Consider the following 18,647-nt stretch of genomic DNA (forward strand, 5'->3'; position numbering starts at 1 on the left):
GCGCGCACGAAAGTCTCCGCGCGCGCTGCACTAATACTCGTGCGTACGATGCATACATCTGCGCTGCTAGCTCATTGCTGCTGCATGCTGCACTGCTCAGCGCTCATCCAGCCAGTGGTTCGGGGCCGGGCTGGGCGATGAGTTAGCGACGTCGCGGTGTTGGAGATCGATCGAGAGCGTCGAGCGTGTACGTGCGGTGTTGTTGCCTACTTTTCGTAAAGTGATCACTAAAATTCAAGATTATTAATTGGTTATGAATTTTTTTAAATCTTATATTAAAAAAAAAACTTTTTAAACTCACAATTTATTAATTATTTTCAAATTTAAATTATTTATGTTAAAAAATTGAGGTTGTTATAAAAATTATTTAAGATATATTGTATTTTCACTATTAAAACAATATGTGCGGCTAATTTGACCCTCGACTGTACTGATCGACCTCGAGCATACTTTTCGCAGTATCAAGTTCCGGTAGCCGGTATCCTGCAGTAAAGATCAAGCCTGAAATTAGGGGTGAGAAAATCAGCTATAAACCAACGAATTGATACAGTGATGTAAAAATGTTTTTGTTTTTCAACACATTCTGGGTTGATGATTCTGATTATTGCGTGGAAATTCAGTCTAACTCTAAGTAACGTTAAACATGGCCATGGGTGTGATTGTGAATGTAATTTGATGCTGCAGTCCTGCACTGCACCACCTACATGACCTAGGCGCTATGCCTATGCTATGGTCTGGGACTCTGGGTACATTACCGGTGCACAGGGGCCGATTGCACGAAAGGGTCTTTCGAAGGACCGTCTTTCGTGTCGCCCATCTTTTATGATGCGCTATAAGCGGGGTGTTTCTGAAATTTATGATAAACAAATACAATTCGTAAACTTGCTTTTAAATCAAATTTTATACAATTTTGTGAGATATCACCTAATTTTATTAACAAATATTTTGTTTATTTTACTTTAGCGGACGAATAAAATATGTTTGCAGATAATTTATTTAAAATGCGTTTCACATGGCGCATCATAAAAAATGGGCGACACCAAAGACGGTCCTTGCAAAGACCCTTTCGTGCAATCGGCCCCAGGATAACCGCTGGCACGGCATTTGCAATAAGTTTTTTATTCTTATGTAAAAATTTGAAATTTATCTACATTTTACATGAAGTAAGCTTTGGATATGAAACTTACCAAACGATATGAAGCCAATTTCAATTCCTCTCTGTCTCTGTCTTTCTGGTACTTTAATATTGATGATTTTACTTGATGTCGAAGCAGGCATGCGGCCAATTCGCTGGTTTTCTCTATACGCACAGAGAGGGCGCGCGATATTATTTAATAAACTTGCTTGTTTACGTCAGATCAGCTGTACTGCTGGTTGCGTTCTAGGCGCTCCGCATTTTTTTCGCCGTTCAGCGTTATTTTATGATGTAGCGCCATCAGCGATTATACGTGAGATGCCTGTTGATTTTTGGGGTACAATTTCCTATTATGCGCCGGCGACTTGAATCTAGACTGTTCGATAGGAAAAATTCGCATTTCGATTGTTGTTTGCGTAATTTCCACCGCAGTATTAAAGGAGAATGAAACCCTTGAAACCAGCTGAATCCATATCAAAGAGAAAAATCAAAGAAACATATTGTTGAAAGTTTGAGGAAGATTGAATGAATAATAAGAAAGTTATGAGCATTTGAATATTGAGATCACTAGTGCCATATAGATCCTCCCATCGGCAATGCGACCAAGATCTGTGATATCACACACGTACAACTCCCTCATTACTTTAGTACTTATTTGACTTATATTCTCACTTTTATAGAGTCTATCACAAGGTGAGGTGTTCTCTTTATGAGATGACAAGTAAAGAGGTTTCACAACATTATATCATTGATGAATCGTTTGTTATATGATTAGAATGAGCAAAAAGAGATGTTTTGGGGTATATTTTCAGTGTCCAAATGGGAGAGTTGTACGTGTGTGACATCACAGATCTTGGTCGCATTGCCAATAGGAGGATCTCCATAGCATTAGTGATCTCAACATTCAAATGCTCATAACTATTTTATTGCTAGTCCTATTTTACTCAAAGTTTTGTTGATCATATTCTTTGATTTTTCTGCTTTCACAAAAGCTAACTTGCTCCAAGAGTTTCATTCTTCTTTAAGGATCGGACGGAGTATCTTGGCTGAGATTTGAAGGTAAGCGTTTAAAATCTCTTTTTATGAATATTTTGGAGCATAGTTTGAAAATTAATTCAATGAACAGATTTAGATGAATAAATTTAGTATATTGTGAAGATTTTGGCGTGTATCATTCTCTCACATTCGTGTGATGAATGAAAACGTCAAAATTCATTATGAAATGGCATGCGTTGTGCGAGGTTAGTACAACTAACCTCGCATGCTTGTGTGAGTGGGATGAAGGTTGCCCCGGGGACCTTGACACGTCTTTAGACAGTGTCGAGGTCCTGAATACAACCACTCATTATCACCAGAGTACAAAACTTTGCGATGTTTGGCATTAGAAAACCGATGATCATAATCAATTAAAAATCTAACGATTAGGATCAATCTTACCTAAACAAACTGTTCCTAAGCCAGGATATCTTTGAAATATATATGATGTATATAATTCCATTAAATTCTTCAAAAGAGCGTCAATTTTCGGACTTTTGTCCCAATCGCGAGATCGCCATGTTTGAGGTAACATGAAAGAAGATTCTGCGCATGCGCATATATGAATATTTATAAGATGTCGTCACTGCATGCCTTTACAGCACAGTTTAATGAATATGCATGTCAGAAGAGTGAAAACTTTCGGCAAGTCGTCTAGATTCAATTAAATCGTGATTTAGGCATATAATTCAATACCATTTTTTCATTTTAATTTGGAAAAAAAATAGATCTATATTCATGAAAAAATAATTATTAAAATGAAAAAAAAAATAGATCTATATTTATGAAAAAAATATTTATTTCATATATATTTTTATTTTGTTACATTTTGTGTTTTTTATGATAAGTTTTTTTTTATTTTGTCATTTGTTATATTCTTTCTTTCTCCTTCTTTTCATTCTTTTTATGCTTTGTTTATGGGAAAGGGGGGGGGGGGGTAAAGCTTGACTGTGTTTGCTTGGTGTGTGTTTTTTTTATAACTTCCTAAAATTATTTTGATTTAATGATACTAAAAATGAACAAAATATTTATCAATAGTGTGCTTGTGCATTATATTCAAAGATTTCTAGATCAGAAATTTTTAGTCCGTATTATTATTATTCCCTTTGTGATTATGAAATATCAAAGAAATATTTACAAATGGATTCTAATTTTACATTTAGAATAACCAATTTACGATTTTCTTAAATATGAATTCTGATTCAATAATGTAAATGATTTCATGTTATTTATCTTTTCACATGTTATAACAATGATGAAGGAATGAATATGATTTTAAAACAAAAGGAAATACTTAAAAACAATTTTGCCTGCTTTAAAAAGAAATATCAAGATAATGTTAAGAATAAATAATTGTAATTTTAAAAAATTTCTGCCGCTTTGATAATCTCCAATCACCATTTGTTGTTTAATTCATCGCATGGCAGTAGCATAATCAACCCCTCACCTGCCCCCCCCCCTCTAAACAAAATTGGTACGAATTTTATAATGACCTCTAATTTTGTGTTAAAGACCTTTTTTTTGCTTGTCAAATTCAAAACATTGAACTCACTGGCGGATCCAGGGGGGGGGGGGGGGCAAAACCGGCTCGTGCTCCCCCCCTTTGAGAACAAAATGAAAATTTGTAATGTAAAAATTGTGTTAAAACCGAACTGTGCCCCCTCCCTTTTGACAGTGAAGACTTTTTTATTTTTTTTTTCGATTTTTCGAGGACGAAATATCCTTAATTTTTGGTTGAAAAACTTTTTTTTTTGCTTGTCAAATTTTTCATTGGAAAAATGTGCCCCCCTTTTGGAAAATCATGGATCCGCCCCTGATTGAACTCATTTATATGAAGCGCTTCTAGTTCTACACTGTCAAAAATAATTTAAACAACGCTGTTTACTGTGAGAATTGCACAGTAGTTGTTTAAACATTTTAAGCAAGTGTTTAAAATCTTAAACAATCATGTTTTAATTATTGATAAATTAATATTTGAATTTAATTATTGATAATTAAATATTTGAATTTAAACTGTGTTTTTTAAGATTTTAAACTGTTTAAACAATTACTGTATGATTCACATCGTAAACAGCGTTTTTAGATTTGTTTTAACAGTGTATTTGGATGATTAGGAACTTAAGTGACATGCTAAATATCAAATTAATGGCGCAAAATAGGCGACAGGAGATTCCATATAATTCTATAGTAATATTGTACTTTCTTTTTTTATATATGAGGTACGGCACAATTTTTATAACTGCCCCTTTTAAATGAGGAACAGGCCGTCCGCGGTCCCCAAATAAATTATGACTGACTAGTAAAGAGCTGAAAAAACGGAAGAAGTAGCCTTTATGGGTAATTGACGGCATTATTATTATAGAGATTACCACCCTGACCCTATAAGGATCTGGAATGTTGTGTGATCAATTTGAAGAAAATATGACTTCATATACTTTGACCTATAATCTTAATACTAACTCCTTTCCCAAATATTATTCTTTAAAACTTGACGCCGCCAAGAAACACACTAGCAATATAGCCGAGATGAAAATACGGGGTAGTATAGAAAGGTAAACAAAGGAGAAAAACTATGATTTTCTCGCAAACATGCGCGGAAGCAAATGTTTAGAGAGAATGAGAAAGAAAATCCCGCAAAGCGATCTTTTTCGCCATTGTTTCCCCCTTCGCTATTACCGTTTCTCCTCTCTTTTTTTTTTTGGGGGGGGGGGGCGTTAGGGTGGGGAAGATCATCCCACCGCCTCCTTGCTACGTATTTGTTATAGAAAAAAAAGGAAAAGGTGCATGATAAAGGCCTAACTTGTATTGGGATGTTATGGCAAAATCTATCACAAAATTTGATTTCTGCGTCAATTCTTCTATTGTATAGTAGTAGAAGTATCTAAGCTGATTTAGTGTCACTATGATTATTCATTAATTCTTAAGCAAAAACAATATAAAGAATGGAATGTCTTTAGAAAAAAAAACCTCTTGGACGCCAGGAAAACAATCAGACAAGCAGGATTATGCGTCCTATAATGAGCAACTCAATTCTTAGTAATTATAGGCCTATAGGGGAAGGCGGGGTAAGTTGAGCATAGGGGCAAGTTGAGCCACCGCCCCCAGGCCAATAATGAATGAGTCAGACATTATGGTGGTGTCATGTATTGATGACCCATTACATAACCCTTAACCCCACCACATTGTTTTCAACTTTGAAACAAAAAGTACTTTTTTTAGAGGGAAAAATACAAATTTCAGCCAAAAAAGTAAAAAAGGGTGTGAAATAGATAAGTGTTTTTTACACACACACTTCTTTACATATAATAAAGCATAAGAACAACATTGTCAGTCCAGGTATGGATCTTCATTCTTGTCACAGTCTTTTACATGATGGATACATAAGAAATGTGTGGATGCGAAATTATCGCATTAAGTTCGGACTGGGGTAAGTTGAGCCAGCAAACATGGGGCAAGTTGAGCCATGGTAATCCTTATGGTAATGTAAATAAAAACACAATCAAACCTTAAAAAGTCTTCGGTGTGTAGGCAGAAAAGAGCAAATTCAAATGACAGTTCTTTTACTTTTAGAGAATGTTAGTATTTTTAGAGAATTAGCAAGTGAAAAGACTTTAAATAAAAAATTGACATGCTGGTTCTTCCCGCATACATTTTGTACATAGTTTTTGTGGCTCAACTTACCCTCGAGGGTGGCACGACTTACCCCACAGATGGGGCAAGTTGTGCCACTTGACATCGTTTTTTTCAAAGGTCACAACGACTTTCAGTGTGGGGGTAGAAAGTTGTATAAAGGTGAAAAAGATTTCCCAAGAATCATATTTAAAGGCAAGGTACTTATTTCTACATTATTATTAGTCATATCAATTCTATCATGCAAAATGCAAAAAGTGTCACAACTTACCCCGCCTTCCCCTACTTATCCCGCAGAGATTTATATACTCAATGATTGAAGCTTAAAAAATGCCAACAAGATGAAAGATAACATATTAATCTATAAACAAACATATAAATTATAATCACATTTCATGATTCTATACTCTATCTTATGATCTCCGTTCAAACATAATACAAATTAATAGGCATCAATTGTATGAAAATGGTTGTTGGATGATAATGAGATTTGCATATATTTTCATTTATTTATTTTAAATTCTCATTAAAACATACAACATACATTTCAAATTGAAATTAAGGATACATGCACAGTATACAAAATAAACAAAATGGAAAACATAACAAGAGAGAGAAAAAAAATAAAAATATGTGGGAGCCAGCATTGGACTCCATGATGATATTTTTAAAATCATTTTACATCACGGAGTCCTCTAGGCTAAGCCAGCACAGGCCTATCAGAGGCTGGGTTCCAGAAAATAGGCATCAATATCTTAAAGAGATGGTTTGCTGATCACTCAATAATTTTGATCAACGAATATATTCCTATGAGTGTTCATTTATTTCTTCACTTGTTTATTTACATATATCTATACAGTTTCCAATAATAATAATAATAATTAAAAAAAAACTTGTAGTATGATACCATGTGCATAATCTCTCGAAAACAATGAAGAAACAAAGAAGAAAAAGAGAGGATAAAGACAAGAAAAAAATTAGAGACAAAAAAAAGAAACGAAGAAAAATAACGAAGAAGAGAAAGAAAAAGAAAACAGACCCAAAAAAAATGAAAAGAAGGTATAGGAACAAAATGAGAAGAATAAAAAAGGGGGAAAAGAAAATAAAACAGAACAAAAGAAAAGAATTTAGTGGATCCCCCTCATTTCCATTTCCATTTATGCTCTATATTATACTGTTTTTTCTGTTTTGTTTTTTTTACGAAGTAAGAATGCCCTTCTGTAAAATTGTACTTGATTTGTATTACTTTATATTACTTTGTATTATGTTTTTTGAATGGAAATGAAATAAAAGAATTGAATTGAAAGAATTGAATGGAGGAGAAAGAAACTTCATCCTATTCAACTTTGAAAAAATTGTAAAAGAACGTCCAGTTGATTTGATACATGAGATGTAGGGACAGTGATTTTCCGTTTAAAAAAATTGCCTTTTCCGTTTCAGAAAATCTCAAATTCCGTTTCAGCATGTCAGAAAACGGAAATTCCGTTTCCCCATAGACTTTGTACACACGGAAAAGTGACAATTCCGTTTACACATTTACATGCACACTCGCACTGGTCAAAATTTGTATCTGCTGCTGTACCAACAACACAATAAAATCCGTTCTAATCGGATCTATGCGGGTGAATAAAATATTTTAACACACCCATTTTGCATGCATACATCCTCACCTTTCATATTATTAGCATTATTTCACGGTGAAATGATATTTCATCGATAATTTTGGGGGTTTTTGGACATCGTTATCATCAGTCATCGTCTTTTCCCAATCCGCCATCTTGGATTTTAAGACCACGATATCGTGCTGTTACATCTTCAAACGTAGAGGGCAGCAACACACAACTGTGTACATGTAGTTGAACGATACATGTGTGCATGTGAAGCCCAACCCGGCCGGCCGGCCGGGTACGGGTACGGTGCGGGGTACAATCGAGTGTGCTGATGTCGAGTGCAGTCACGATGTGTGAATTGTCATGATAGTAGCGAAGTGAGATCGTGTTTTCTGGTTTTTTTTGGCCATTTAATATTCTCATTTTGTTGTGATTTTGGAGTAATTTCTGTTGCTATTCTGTGTATTTTGAGAGAAAATACGTTTTCCGTGATTTTCCGTTTGAAATGCCATTTTCCGTTTCAAAAGGCCCTTTCCGTGAATTCCGTCCGTTTTCCGCGATCGCGGAAAATCACTGTCCCTAGAGATGCAAACAATAAACATTAAATGAACAGCAATAAATTAACTAATCATTTAACAATTAATGACAATGAAGAAAATATAAATAAACCATGTTAATTAAATATGCTATGTTAAAATAAATAGCATTTAAATTAACTGTAAACTGCGATGCTAAACCATGCGTCGTGAAAAAAAGAATGGCTCTCAAAAACTGAAAATGGCTCTGGTAAAATGAAAAATGGCTCCCTAAAAGTAAAAAGTAATTCCAACACTGCCATACATGTAGACCTCGATTTTGGATTGAGCAAGAAAGAAATTGTCATCGTATGTATGCACATTTAATGATTGCCATATTTACATGTATTCATTTTTCAGAGAAGTCAAAATGGCATCCTTAATGAGGTTAAGTGTGAGGAGGGTTGCCTCCAATGTCTCCAAAACGCCCAAGAGGAACTTCCATGACAAACTATATGCCGACAGACTGGACTACCCCGCCCCCAACTGCAGATTCATGAAGGAAGCTGACCTCTCATCAGACATGCAAGCACTCAAAGTCAAAGAGAGGGGTAACTGGAAAGCCCTGTCACAAGCGGAAAAGAAAGAATGTAAGTCTAGGAATACATACATGTGAAATTGTTGCAATCTCTTTGTCCACCCTTCAACTGTTTGGAAAGTAATGCATGACTCTATGTATGGTTTGAATGTGAAGTGCTAAAATGAGAGCTCAAGTTATTTTGCTGACAGTGAATGTATTATAGACAACTTCATTTGAATTTGACAAAAAATACACTTTTGGATTTGAAACAACTGCTTAATACCTTGTCAAATTCAACATACCTCTATTTCAGATAAAGCTTTTGCATTTGAAATTGATATAGCAAATTGCTGGCTAACTATTTTCAATTCTTTCATGAAGTTGTTAACTTTTTAACTTTATGAACAGCTTAGTGATTATGAAAAATCCCTTTGAGTATTTGTTGGAAGTTGAATTGATTTGATTTTTATTAGACAGGCAGAACTTGTTTATCTGGATTATGCAAATTTTGTTTTTTATTCCTGCTTGTTTCATCTCATACGAAGTCCAATTACATATAAACAGAAAATGTTCTTTGGCCTGCGCTCAGTCAGATTATCACTTTAATCAGGTTAATTCCCAACAGCTGTAGTTTAAATAAAATCTAAACCGTCATTGTGAATAAGCGTTAAATATAGAAATTCATTGCCATTTTGAAAGACAGCAAGAGAAATCCTATTCAGCTCATTCTTGAGTACAAGTATGCGTAACCTATGGAAAGATTTTTGCCAAAAAGTGTAAGACACTGTTTCAAAATCCTATTACTTTTCAGTTAAAGTGATTGGTTAACATTGGTTTGACTTTCAAAAAATCTGAGCTAGAAGGTCACACTTGTCACCTGTGTCTGTGATATGTTACAAAAATGAAGCCCAGAAAAAATTGCGTTTGAAAACAATTATTTAGTGCTTCAAAAATTGAAATATAAAGTGACCGAAAACACCATCTAAATTTCATCCCATACACATATGTGTACTATTTAGGCGTCTATAAGACGCCTATTTACAAAATCAGGGTTTGCCTTGTAGTTTTAGCTTTTCATTCTCAATAATGGTTGTTTTCAGGGTTTATTAGTTCTAATACATGCACTTGTACACATGTTTCATCTTGGTTTGAGAATTTTTTAAATCGACTGCTCACAAAGTTAAACAATACCTTTAATGCAAAGTTTACTATTTGTAAAATATTGATTTCATTCCCACTTTGAGAAGCAACAGGATCTAATAGCTATTAAAGCTACATGTACTGTCAGAGCTGCCAAGTAGTACGATTTTTCCGTATTTAGTACGTTTTTGCAACCAAAATACGGCAGTACGTTTTTTCTTTAAAGAATACGTTTTTTGTATTTAAAAAAAAAAAAAAAAAAACGATTTTTTTTTTTTTTTTTTTTTTTTTTTTTTAATACAAAATCGAAATTTATTGAGAAAAATCATCTCTATATGTCTCTATTTCATAAAACGTACACAAATATGGTTATTAGATCAATGTAATTTCAGGTAACTTTTTTTTATTCAATCATTTTGTAAAAACCAGGGTGAGATATACACAAGTTTCAATGTTTTTTTTTTTTCATCTGCAAGAACAGTGCACATTTTAGCTTGCATGCAGCTTGAGCGCCGTGATGGGCGAGTGCGCCAAGCATTTTATTAGGAAATACACTTTTTTGGGGAAAAATACAAAATATTTATCTCACACGGTAAAAATACTGATTTTTTTTGTCAAAATACTGATTTTGGGGGATAAGAATACTGAAGATGCAAAATACAACTTGGCAGCTCTGTACTGTCACACCAACAAATCAGGTCGCTGGCTGATTTAATATATTATGTTAGTTTGAACGGCATATCATTGGTCAGCTTAGAGTCAATCTCTTTGGTGTGACCGAGGCATAACAAATGCCTATTTTTATGAACAGCTTTGTATGAAAAAGCTGAGCCTCCCCCCCCCCCCCCCCCTTAAGGCCACCGCACACCTTACGACTGTTCGCGATCCGATTTAGGAACAAATTGCACTTTCCTAATTTTCTGAAAATGTGAATGGAACATATCATTTTATTTGAAGTTTAAATTAATTGAAAGAATACTAATATAACCATTTTGAAAGATTGCAAGCCTTTATTTCGGAGTAAAGGCCAAATTAGTTTCAAATCGTAGCCAATCGTATGACTGCTATGACGTCATTACGACTAGATATTAAATTCTCTTTTATTCTAAGAAGGATGATAGCATAGTCACAGATTTGAACATAGGTATTCGTACGATGATTTAGAACATTACACAGTAAGATATTCCAAGTCTCAATGTTAGCATCAAATTCTCCTACATTTTATTCTGAAATCGGGTCGCAGACCAATCGTAAGGTGTGCGGTCGCCTTTAGATGATATGGATTTCAATACCTTATTCATATGTGGTTCCTTCCCCATTTTTTTCGATTTGCAAATTGTTAACAGTGTACAGGATGAGCTTCAACAAGACCTACTCTGAAATGAGGGCGCCCACCGGTGAATGGAAATACGTCATTGGTGGAGTGAGTATAGCCCTGGCTTTCTCTGCTGTCATCTATGGTTTCCAGAAGGCTTACAGTAAGTATACATTATTGTGTTTTTGTAAGTATTTGTCAACCAGCCTCAGAATAAGCCCTTAAAGAGCGCAAGGCAATTTTTGTCGAAAAAAAGGAATATTTAGTGCAGCTAAACAGTCAAGGTGGGCACCCAAGGCAATTACCTTCATCAACTTTAGTAATGCTAGGCCTTCCCATCAACTTTGAATTATAAGTTTTATTGTCTCGCACACCGGAGGTGAAGGCGAGACTTACGGATCCAAATGTCGTCCGTCCGTCTGTCACAAACATTATGACACATAACTCGTGCAACCGTAAGGCACTCTTCAACCGAACTTGGATGGTAGATGTACTTAGGGGACCTGCATGTTATGCTGCAGTCGGAGGTCATATGGTTAGGTCAAAGGTCATTTTCAGGTCAACATTAAAGTTTACGTGCAAGACTCTTATGACACATAACTCTGCAACCAGAAGTCACTTTTCAGCCAAACTTGGGTTATAGATGTACTGAAGAGACCTGCAAGTCATGGCGCAATCAGAGGTCACATGGTAAAGTCAAAGGTCATTTTGAGGTCAATGTTATGAGACATAACTCTGCAACCGTAGGTCACTTTTAAACCAAACTTGGGTTGTAGTTGTACTTAGGAGACCTGCATGTTATTGTGTTCGGAGGTCACATGGTAAGGTCAAAGTTCATTTTGAATCTAACATTAAAGTTTACATGCAAGACTCTTATGACAAATGTTATTCCATCCCAGTTATTTCACAATGAAGTTTTGATACAAATCTGTTGCGTCCCTTCGCAAATCACAATATTTCTGGTTATTTTCATAAGTGGGCGGGACACAAAATTGCTTATGCCTTTTAGATATCTATTTCCCAGAATATATTTTACAGTTTTATTTGTTCCTCATAATGATTTGATATTGAAGGATCAAATCATTTAACCAACGTTTAAAGGACCATTAACATGAAAAACATTTACAAATTTTGGTAAATATTTAAACTATTCGGGACAAATTGACAAAAAATACCTTAAAACTTACCAAATTTCCCTTAATTCACATTATACTGCTTCGAAATTGATTAAGAATATATTTATCACTAATAAATGTTTCTAATTTGAATGGAAAATGAAGCAAAACTATGCAATATATCAATCCAAAATGATGGAATATTTGCATTTTCAACAGCATATTAAGTTACCCAAATAAAGATAAAATAATCCAAAATGTCACTTAAAATCAACCTTTTTTTTTTTCATGTGAGCAGCCATCTTGGAATCTGGCATCTATTTATTCAATGTCAATTTACTTTAAAAATGAAACGATTATTTTTTTTCACTTTATAATATCTAAAATCTTTTGCCTTTATTGAAATGTTGGATGGGATAGAATACAATAAAATGAAATCTTACGTCTGTAAATAGAATTGCTTTGCGAAAACGCCATGTAGGCCTCTTTCGCAGCAAACGTAATTTTCAGAAAAAATAAGATTTTATTTTTGTTTCATCCATCCAAAATTACAAAAAAAAACATAATTGTGGAAAGAAATGTTTTTTAGATAATATAATCCGAAATAAAGAAAAATTGTTTCATTTTTTCTCGCCTGCATAGCAGAGCGAGACTATAGGCGCCACTCTGGCGGCAGCGGCGGCGTCATTAACATTGAAATCTTAACCAAGGTTAAGTTTTTGAAATGTCATCATTACTTAGGAAGTATTTGGGCCTAGTTCATGAAACTTGGACATAAGGGTAACCAAGTATTACTGAATATCCTACCTGAGCTTCAGGTCACATGATTAAGGTCAAAGGTCATTTAGGGTCAATGAACTTGGACCATGTTGGAGCATGGACCTATTACGAATGGACATTCAACGAGAGCATTTTATGACCATCACCTGTTTCCAGCTGTCAAAATTGCTGTCTAACCCTTAACTTTCTCTTTACGCGGTTTTTACAACGACCGCCCGGGGTGATTGTTTACACAAGCTCCTTTCGCCCGATGATCGTCACCGATCGATCACTGGCCCTCTTTCGACCAAAGACGGTCATGTTGTAGCCCCGATTGCCAATAGGGAAAGTCCTTACATTACCTAGAATGCAATGCGCAATTCATATCCGGTTTTTCAGTACATTATTTTAGGCTCTCTATAATGTGCGATTGTCGTCTGTCCATAAAAAAAAATCCCGTTAAATTTCATCAATCCTGTGGAATTTTATGCCCAAATGAAAATCAACTTCTGACCGAAGGTAAGCGCTACTATCGACATCGATACTGTCCGAAAAAGCTGAGATTTTAACGTTTTTCCGCAGATTTTTTCGTCGAATTTCAACTGCTTTTTTGCCGTAGATATACGGATCTGCAAGGTGATGTCAATGCATTTCATTTCCGGTTGTTAGCGATGTACGTAAAAAATACGTTTATGCACGCCTGTTTTCTTGTTTCTGCTATCATTTTCATAGCGCTAACGTTCGCTGCTGTGCGTTGCTTTTGATAAAGTGAACGAACAACATCGCAATGGGTAGGAGCAGCGTACAATTGATTTCCGCTGTCAATCAGTGAGAGCATGTTTTACGACCGGCTTGATGGGTGTCAGCTGCCAGCGCTCTGTTTATAAAAGGATTAGCGGCGACGGTCTCTGTGTCAAAGGAGGGGATTCGTTGAATGTCCATTCGTAATAGGTCCATGGTTGGAGGAATCAACATCGAAATCTTAACCAAGGTTAAGTTTTTGAAATGTCATCATAACTTTAAAAGTTTATGGATCTAGTTCATAAAACTTGGACATAAGGGTAATGGTATAACCCTAAACATCCTGCCTGAGTTTCAAGTCACATGACCAAGGTCAAATGTCATTTAAGGTCAATGAACTTTGGCCATGTTGGGGGTAATTGATGAATTGCCATTATAACTTTGAAAGTTTATGGATATAGTTTATGAAATGTGGACATGGAGGTAATCAAGTATCACTGACAAGTCTTAGGTCACATGATCAAGGTCAAATGTCATTTAGGGTCAGCGAACGTAGTATCATATGAATGGTGTTTATTTTATAGTATTCACTGCTGCTTATCTTATAATGCAGGCGAGTGGCAGAGGGCACTCCACTTGTTTAAAATAAACATAATCACTCAGCCCTAAGTCAAAAGTGAAAATTAAAAATAAAGGTGCACAGCCTTTATAATAGGTTAACTATTTATGTATAGGCTTTTACAGACAGATGTATTGAAGTGAGGAGTGTACATAGTAATAATAACATATAATAACAACAACAACATGTAGTGAATGTGATGAGGAGTCATCAACATGATTCCATGAGAGTAAAATTGTAGATTTTCCTCTTGAAAGTGTAGTATCGGCTTGCTATCAATGGAAAAATACTACTGGTACTCTCGATATTAATAAGATAAAGAAAGAATAAACTTTAAAATGCACATTCTCCATTCAAAATGGAGGCAGATATATATATATATATATTTATATAGCAAAGGGAAAAAATATAGACACTTCTTTTGTTATGACACATGTACTGAAACACATTAGAGAGAGTCTTCTCCTGTTGGAAGATCATTTGGCAAATGTTTGATATTTTTGGCAACAACATGATTAAAAAAAATGAAACTCTCCAAGGTTGGTCTAAACAAAGTATCCTAAATCGCTGTTTTTCTATAATTACTCATTTTTTGTTTAGTCTCGCCGCCCCTGCCACACACCATGGCACCCGAGTGGCAAGAAGCCCAGCTCAGACGCGAGATTGCTATCAGGAATGGTCCAATCACTGGCACAGCATCCAAGTGGGACTACGAGAAGAACGAATGGAAGAAATAAACCGCCGCCGTACCAAACTTATGTCCTCAAACCTGTATATTTGATATGAGAAATATTCATAGCTTGCTAGATAGGCTCTAAATTATCCTCAGGACATTAATCTAAATGCAAATGGGATTGTTGTGTCTTACTATCAGTGTCGTGATTAAATCTTGATGGAAATTTATTTGTAGATCAGAAAAAATATACATTCACTTCCTTCATATGTATCAAGCTGGTAAGATTCTTGCCTGTTTGCAAAACCAACACTAATCGAGATACAATTCTAATAATCACACAGTAGTAGGTTTGAAATTGGCAACTTGTGAAGATCTCTTGAAATATAGTTATTTCTATTTGGTGTGAAAGTCAATACAGTGCTACAAATATTATCCACAATAACTTGATGTGCAAGATATATTACTTCATTTTGAATACAAGGAATTTACTTATGAATGTGGCTTGTAATTATTACATTAACAGGTGAAATGGTATAGAAAAGAATCATATATTTCCATAGTGATGTGTGTTTAATGGTTTTCTTTGAAGTTGGATTTTTCCCGGATGATTGATTTTCTCCATGTTTTAGATTGATGTCTTGAAATATCAGATGCAAAATTAAAATGTTTTGAACATTTTATGCCAATTCATGTGTCTTGTTCCTTTTTGTATGTGTTGCTTTGGTATTGTGAATTCTGAAAGTAATTGACATTTCTGGGTGAAATGAATTGTTACCATCAAATTTTATAAAAATGTAGCTTGTGAAAGAAAAAATACTAGCTTAATGCTTCCTTTTCCGTTCTGCCTCCATTTATATATCCCCATCCCTCCCCTCTTTCTATTCCCTCCAACACACTCCAAAGGCCATTTATTTTTGTAAAAGAAGTTCAGACATCATCCTTTCCTCAAAATATGGTAGAATGTGTAGGGACGATGATTTTATGTTACCAGTAAATCAAATTTTAATTAGAAATCAAAATTAAATTTTGCATTGACCGGTAAATCAAAGGGAAATCTACTTTTTATGTAAGAATTCATTGAATTTACCTTTGCAAAACAGAATTCATGTTTTTGCCGTGTACATTTTCTGTAACCAAAAAAAAAATCAATTTTAGATCAATTTTGCAATGGAATTGCAGGTTTTCAGAAATGGAAGTGGTCTTTTTTTTCTAAACAGAAAATTACTGGCCATGTATGTGAGATGAATTTCTTGGACTTGTTGCAGATAGAGTTGCATTTAATCACACTTCAAAATATCAACAGAAGTTTCAAATGCACACTTGCTATTGTTAAAAATCGAGTTGCATTTGATTCCATTTTTTTAATGTTGCCTGCTTAGCAGAGCGAGACTAAAGGCACCACTTTTCTGACTGTGGTGATGGAAGTGGCGGTGGCGTCCTCAACATTGAAATCTTAAATTAGGTCAAGTTTTTTAAATGTCATCATAACTAAGAAAGAATGTGGACCTACCGGTAGTTCATGAAACTTGGACATAAGGTATTAAGGTTAATCAAGTATTACTGAACATCCTGCCAGAGTTTCAGGTCACATGAAGAAGGCTATAGGTCATTTAGGGTCAATGATTTTTAGCCATGTTGGGGGTATTTATTGAATTGCCATCATAACTTTAAAAGTATATGGACCTAGTTCATGAAACTTGGGCATAAGAGTAATATAGTATTACTGAACATCCTGTGCCAGTCAAAGGTCATTTAGGATCAATAACAATGGGCCGTATGCATAAAGACAAGCAATTGCTTATAAGCAAATGCTTTAAGCAAAAGCAAGAGCTGGTCAAGCAAAAGGGCAAGTTCAAGCAATTGCTTAAATTCGTATGCACAAGCTTTTGCTTGTGCTGAAACCTTTTGCTTGCACTGCCTAAGCAATTGCTTATGTGTTGGACAAAGGATCGTTACGGTTGTGCGAACATCGCACAGTAGGACAACGACGCTTCGTTCCCGACCTGGCATAAGTATTTTTTATTACGCAAATAGGGGGAAAACAGCGCAGAGCATCAGGGGGGGTTTCTGTGTAGATCGATGGACAAAAATTGCCGTAAAAAGTCTAAAATAACAGGAATTTGATTAGATATGAAATCACAACATAACCTCTGGAATATGGAGCTTGAAACGGTATGAAAGTTTAATCCTTAAACGAGAATGCCATGAGTAAGCAAGAGCTCAAGCTGGTCTGGAGGTGCTTGAAAAAACGCAAGCAATTGCTTATCAAAACAAGTAAAAGGTTTGTTTTATGCATACGGTTTTAAGCAATTGCTTGTTTGGTAAGCATTTGCTTACGAGTAGTAAGCAATTGTCTGTGCTTGTAAGCAAAAGCTTTTGCTTATGAGCAATTGCTTGTTTGTGTGCATACCGACTCAAGCAAAAGGCTAGCACAAGCAATTGCTTGTTTTTATGCATACGGCCCAATATCTGAACCAAGGTTAAGTTTTGAAATATAACCTTGAAAGTATATGGATTTAGTTCATGAAACTTGGCCATAAAAGTAATCAAGAATCAGTAAAGATCCTGCTTGAGTTTCAGGTCATGTGACAAAGGTCATTTAAGGTCAATGAACATTGGCCATTTTGGGGTGTTAACTTGCTATCATAAGTTTATGGGTCTACATGTAGTTCATGAAATGTGGATGTAAGGGGAATCAAGTATCACTGATCGTCTTGTACAGTCTTGGGCCACATGGTAAAGGTCAAATGTCATTTAGGGTCAATGAACATAGTATTTTATCATCATATGAATGGTGTTTATTGTGAATAATTATTCAGTAGTTTTCAAAGTCAGCACTGCTGTTTTATTGAATCGCATGATGCAGGCAGGACTGCCAGAGACATTCCAGTTGTTTGCAACAGGTCCCAGAACTTCAACTTACTTATTATCGTTCTTAAACAAAAGGGAACAAGTTTATTTTTATGGGGAACCCATTAAGCAAAAACATTCCTTGTAAGTTTTCTTAATTTCATGTTATTTAGAATGAAAATGAAGACAAAATGTTCCAAGCTATTCTGGTGAAAATATATATTTTCACTCGGTCTGTGCCCGCTTTGTCTATTATCTGTTTGGTCTACTCTTAACCCACTTTTTCGTCTATTAACCAGTTGGTCTAATTGCCATTTAGCCCATCACAATTTTTCCATATTTCAACATCCACTTGGTCTCATTCTTCTTCATATGATTAGATGTATTGTTCATGAATCAAATTTGCATCTGAGATATAGGCAAGTAATGAGATGAAGTGGAAATTAGACCATCTGGGAATTAAGACTTATGAGAATTAGACTAATTGGGTATTAGCCTGGGACGAGACCAGAAATCACTCTTAGGAATGATATTGCCCCCAGTTAGCTGAATTGGTCCCCAGTAACTTAAAGGGGTACTCCGGGCTGGATATTTTTAGTCTAATTAAATAGAGTAAAATTCAAAGAGCAAATTGCTGAAAGTTTCATCAAGATCTGATAACAAATGAAGTTATTGAATTTTAAAGTTTAGCAATATTTTGTGAAGACATGTCCCGTCTTAACAAAGGCAGGGTGAAAAAAAAATCATCCCTTCCTATTAAGACGCTCCCAGTGAGGTAAAAGCAGGACTGTGTCGGGAAGGATTTTTCCATGTTGCGGCCTGCTCCAACTAGGGTGGAAGTGGGGTAGAAAAAACAACTCCACCCCGCCAACACCCGGACGCATGTTTTGTTATGATGCTATCGGGGTGCAGTCTGTCTGAAAAGTT

The 18,647-nt window shown here is 35.3% G+C and overlaps 1 protein-coding gene across 3 annotated transcripts; it reads left to right on the plus strand.

Moving 5' to 3' along the window:
* The first annotated feature begins 73 nt into the window (after window positions 1-73).
* LOC129254305 (cytochrome c oxidase subunit 4 isoform 1, mitochondrial-like) lies at window positions 74-15,556 on the plus strand. 3 transcript variants are annotated; one of them, XM_064115667.1, is made up of 5 exons: window positions 102-513; window positions 2,128-2,194; window positions 8,346-8,575; window positions 10,992-11,123; window positions 14,795-15,556. In XM_064115667.1, the coding sequence occupies exons 3-5, from the start codon at window positions 8,356-8,358 to the stop codon at window positions 14,929-14,931; spliced, it is 489 nt and encodes a 162-aa protein (XP_063971737.1). In that variant the 5' UTR covers window positions 102-513; window positions 2,128-2,194; window positions 8,346-8,355; the 3' UTR covers window positions 14,932-15,556. The 3 variants fall into 3 exon arrangements, with proteins under 3 accessions (XP_054748731.1, XP_063971737.1, XP_063971738.1); XM_054892756.2 differs by lacking the exon at window positions 2,128-2,194 and having other exon boundaries at window positions 74-513; XM_064115668.1 differs by lacking the exon at window positions 2,128-2,194 and having other exon boundaries at window positions 473-554.
* Window positions 15,557-18,647: the final 3,091 nt, after the last annotated feature.

The sequence above is a fragment of the Lytechinus pictus genome, chromosome 2 (assembly GCF_037042905.1).
Source record: "Lytechinus pictus isolate F3 Inbred chromosome 2, Lp3.0, whole genome shotgun sequence".
Lineage (NCBI taxonomy): Eukaryota > Metazoa > Echinodermata > Echinoidea > Temnopleuroida > Toxopneustidae > Lytechinus > Lytechinus pictus.

Bases quoted from the DNA above. Each gene is read 5' to 3' on its own strand.
- LOC129254305 (XM_054892756.2), top strand. From the start codon at position 8,356: ATGGCATCCTTAATGAGGTTAAGTGTGAGGAGGGTTGCCTCCAATGTC. The intron at 8,576-10,991 runs GTAAGTCTAGGA...AATTGTTAACAG, and splicing joins ACAAGCGGAAAAGAAAGAAT to TGTACAGGATGAGCTTCAAC. The intron at 11,124-14,794 runs GTAAGTATACAT...TTTTTTGTTTAG, and splicing joins TGGTTTCCAGAAGGCTTACA to TCTCGCCGCCCCTGCCACAC.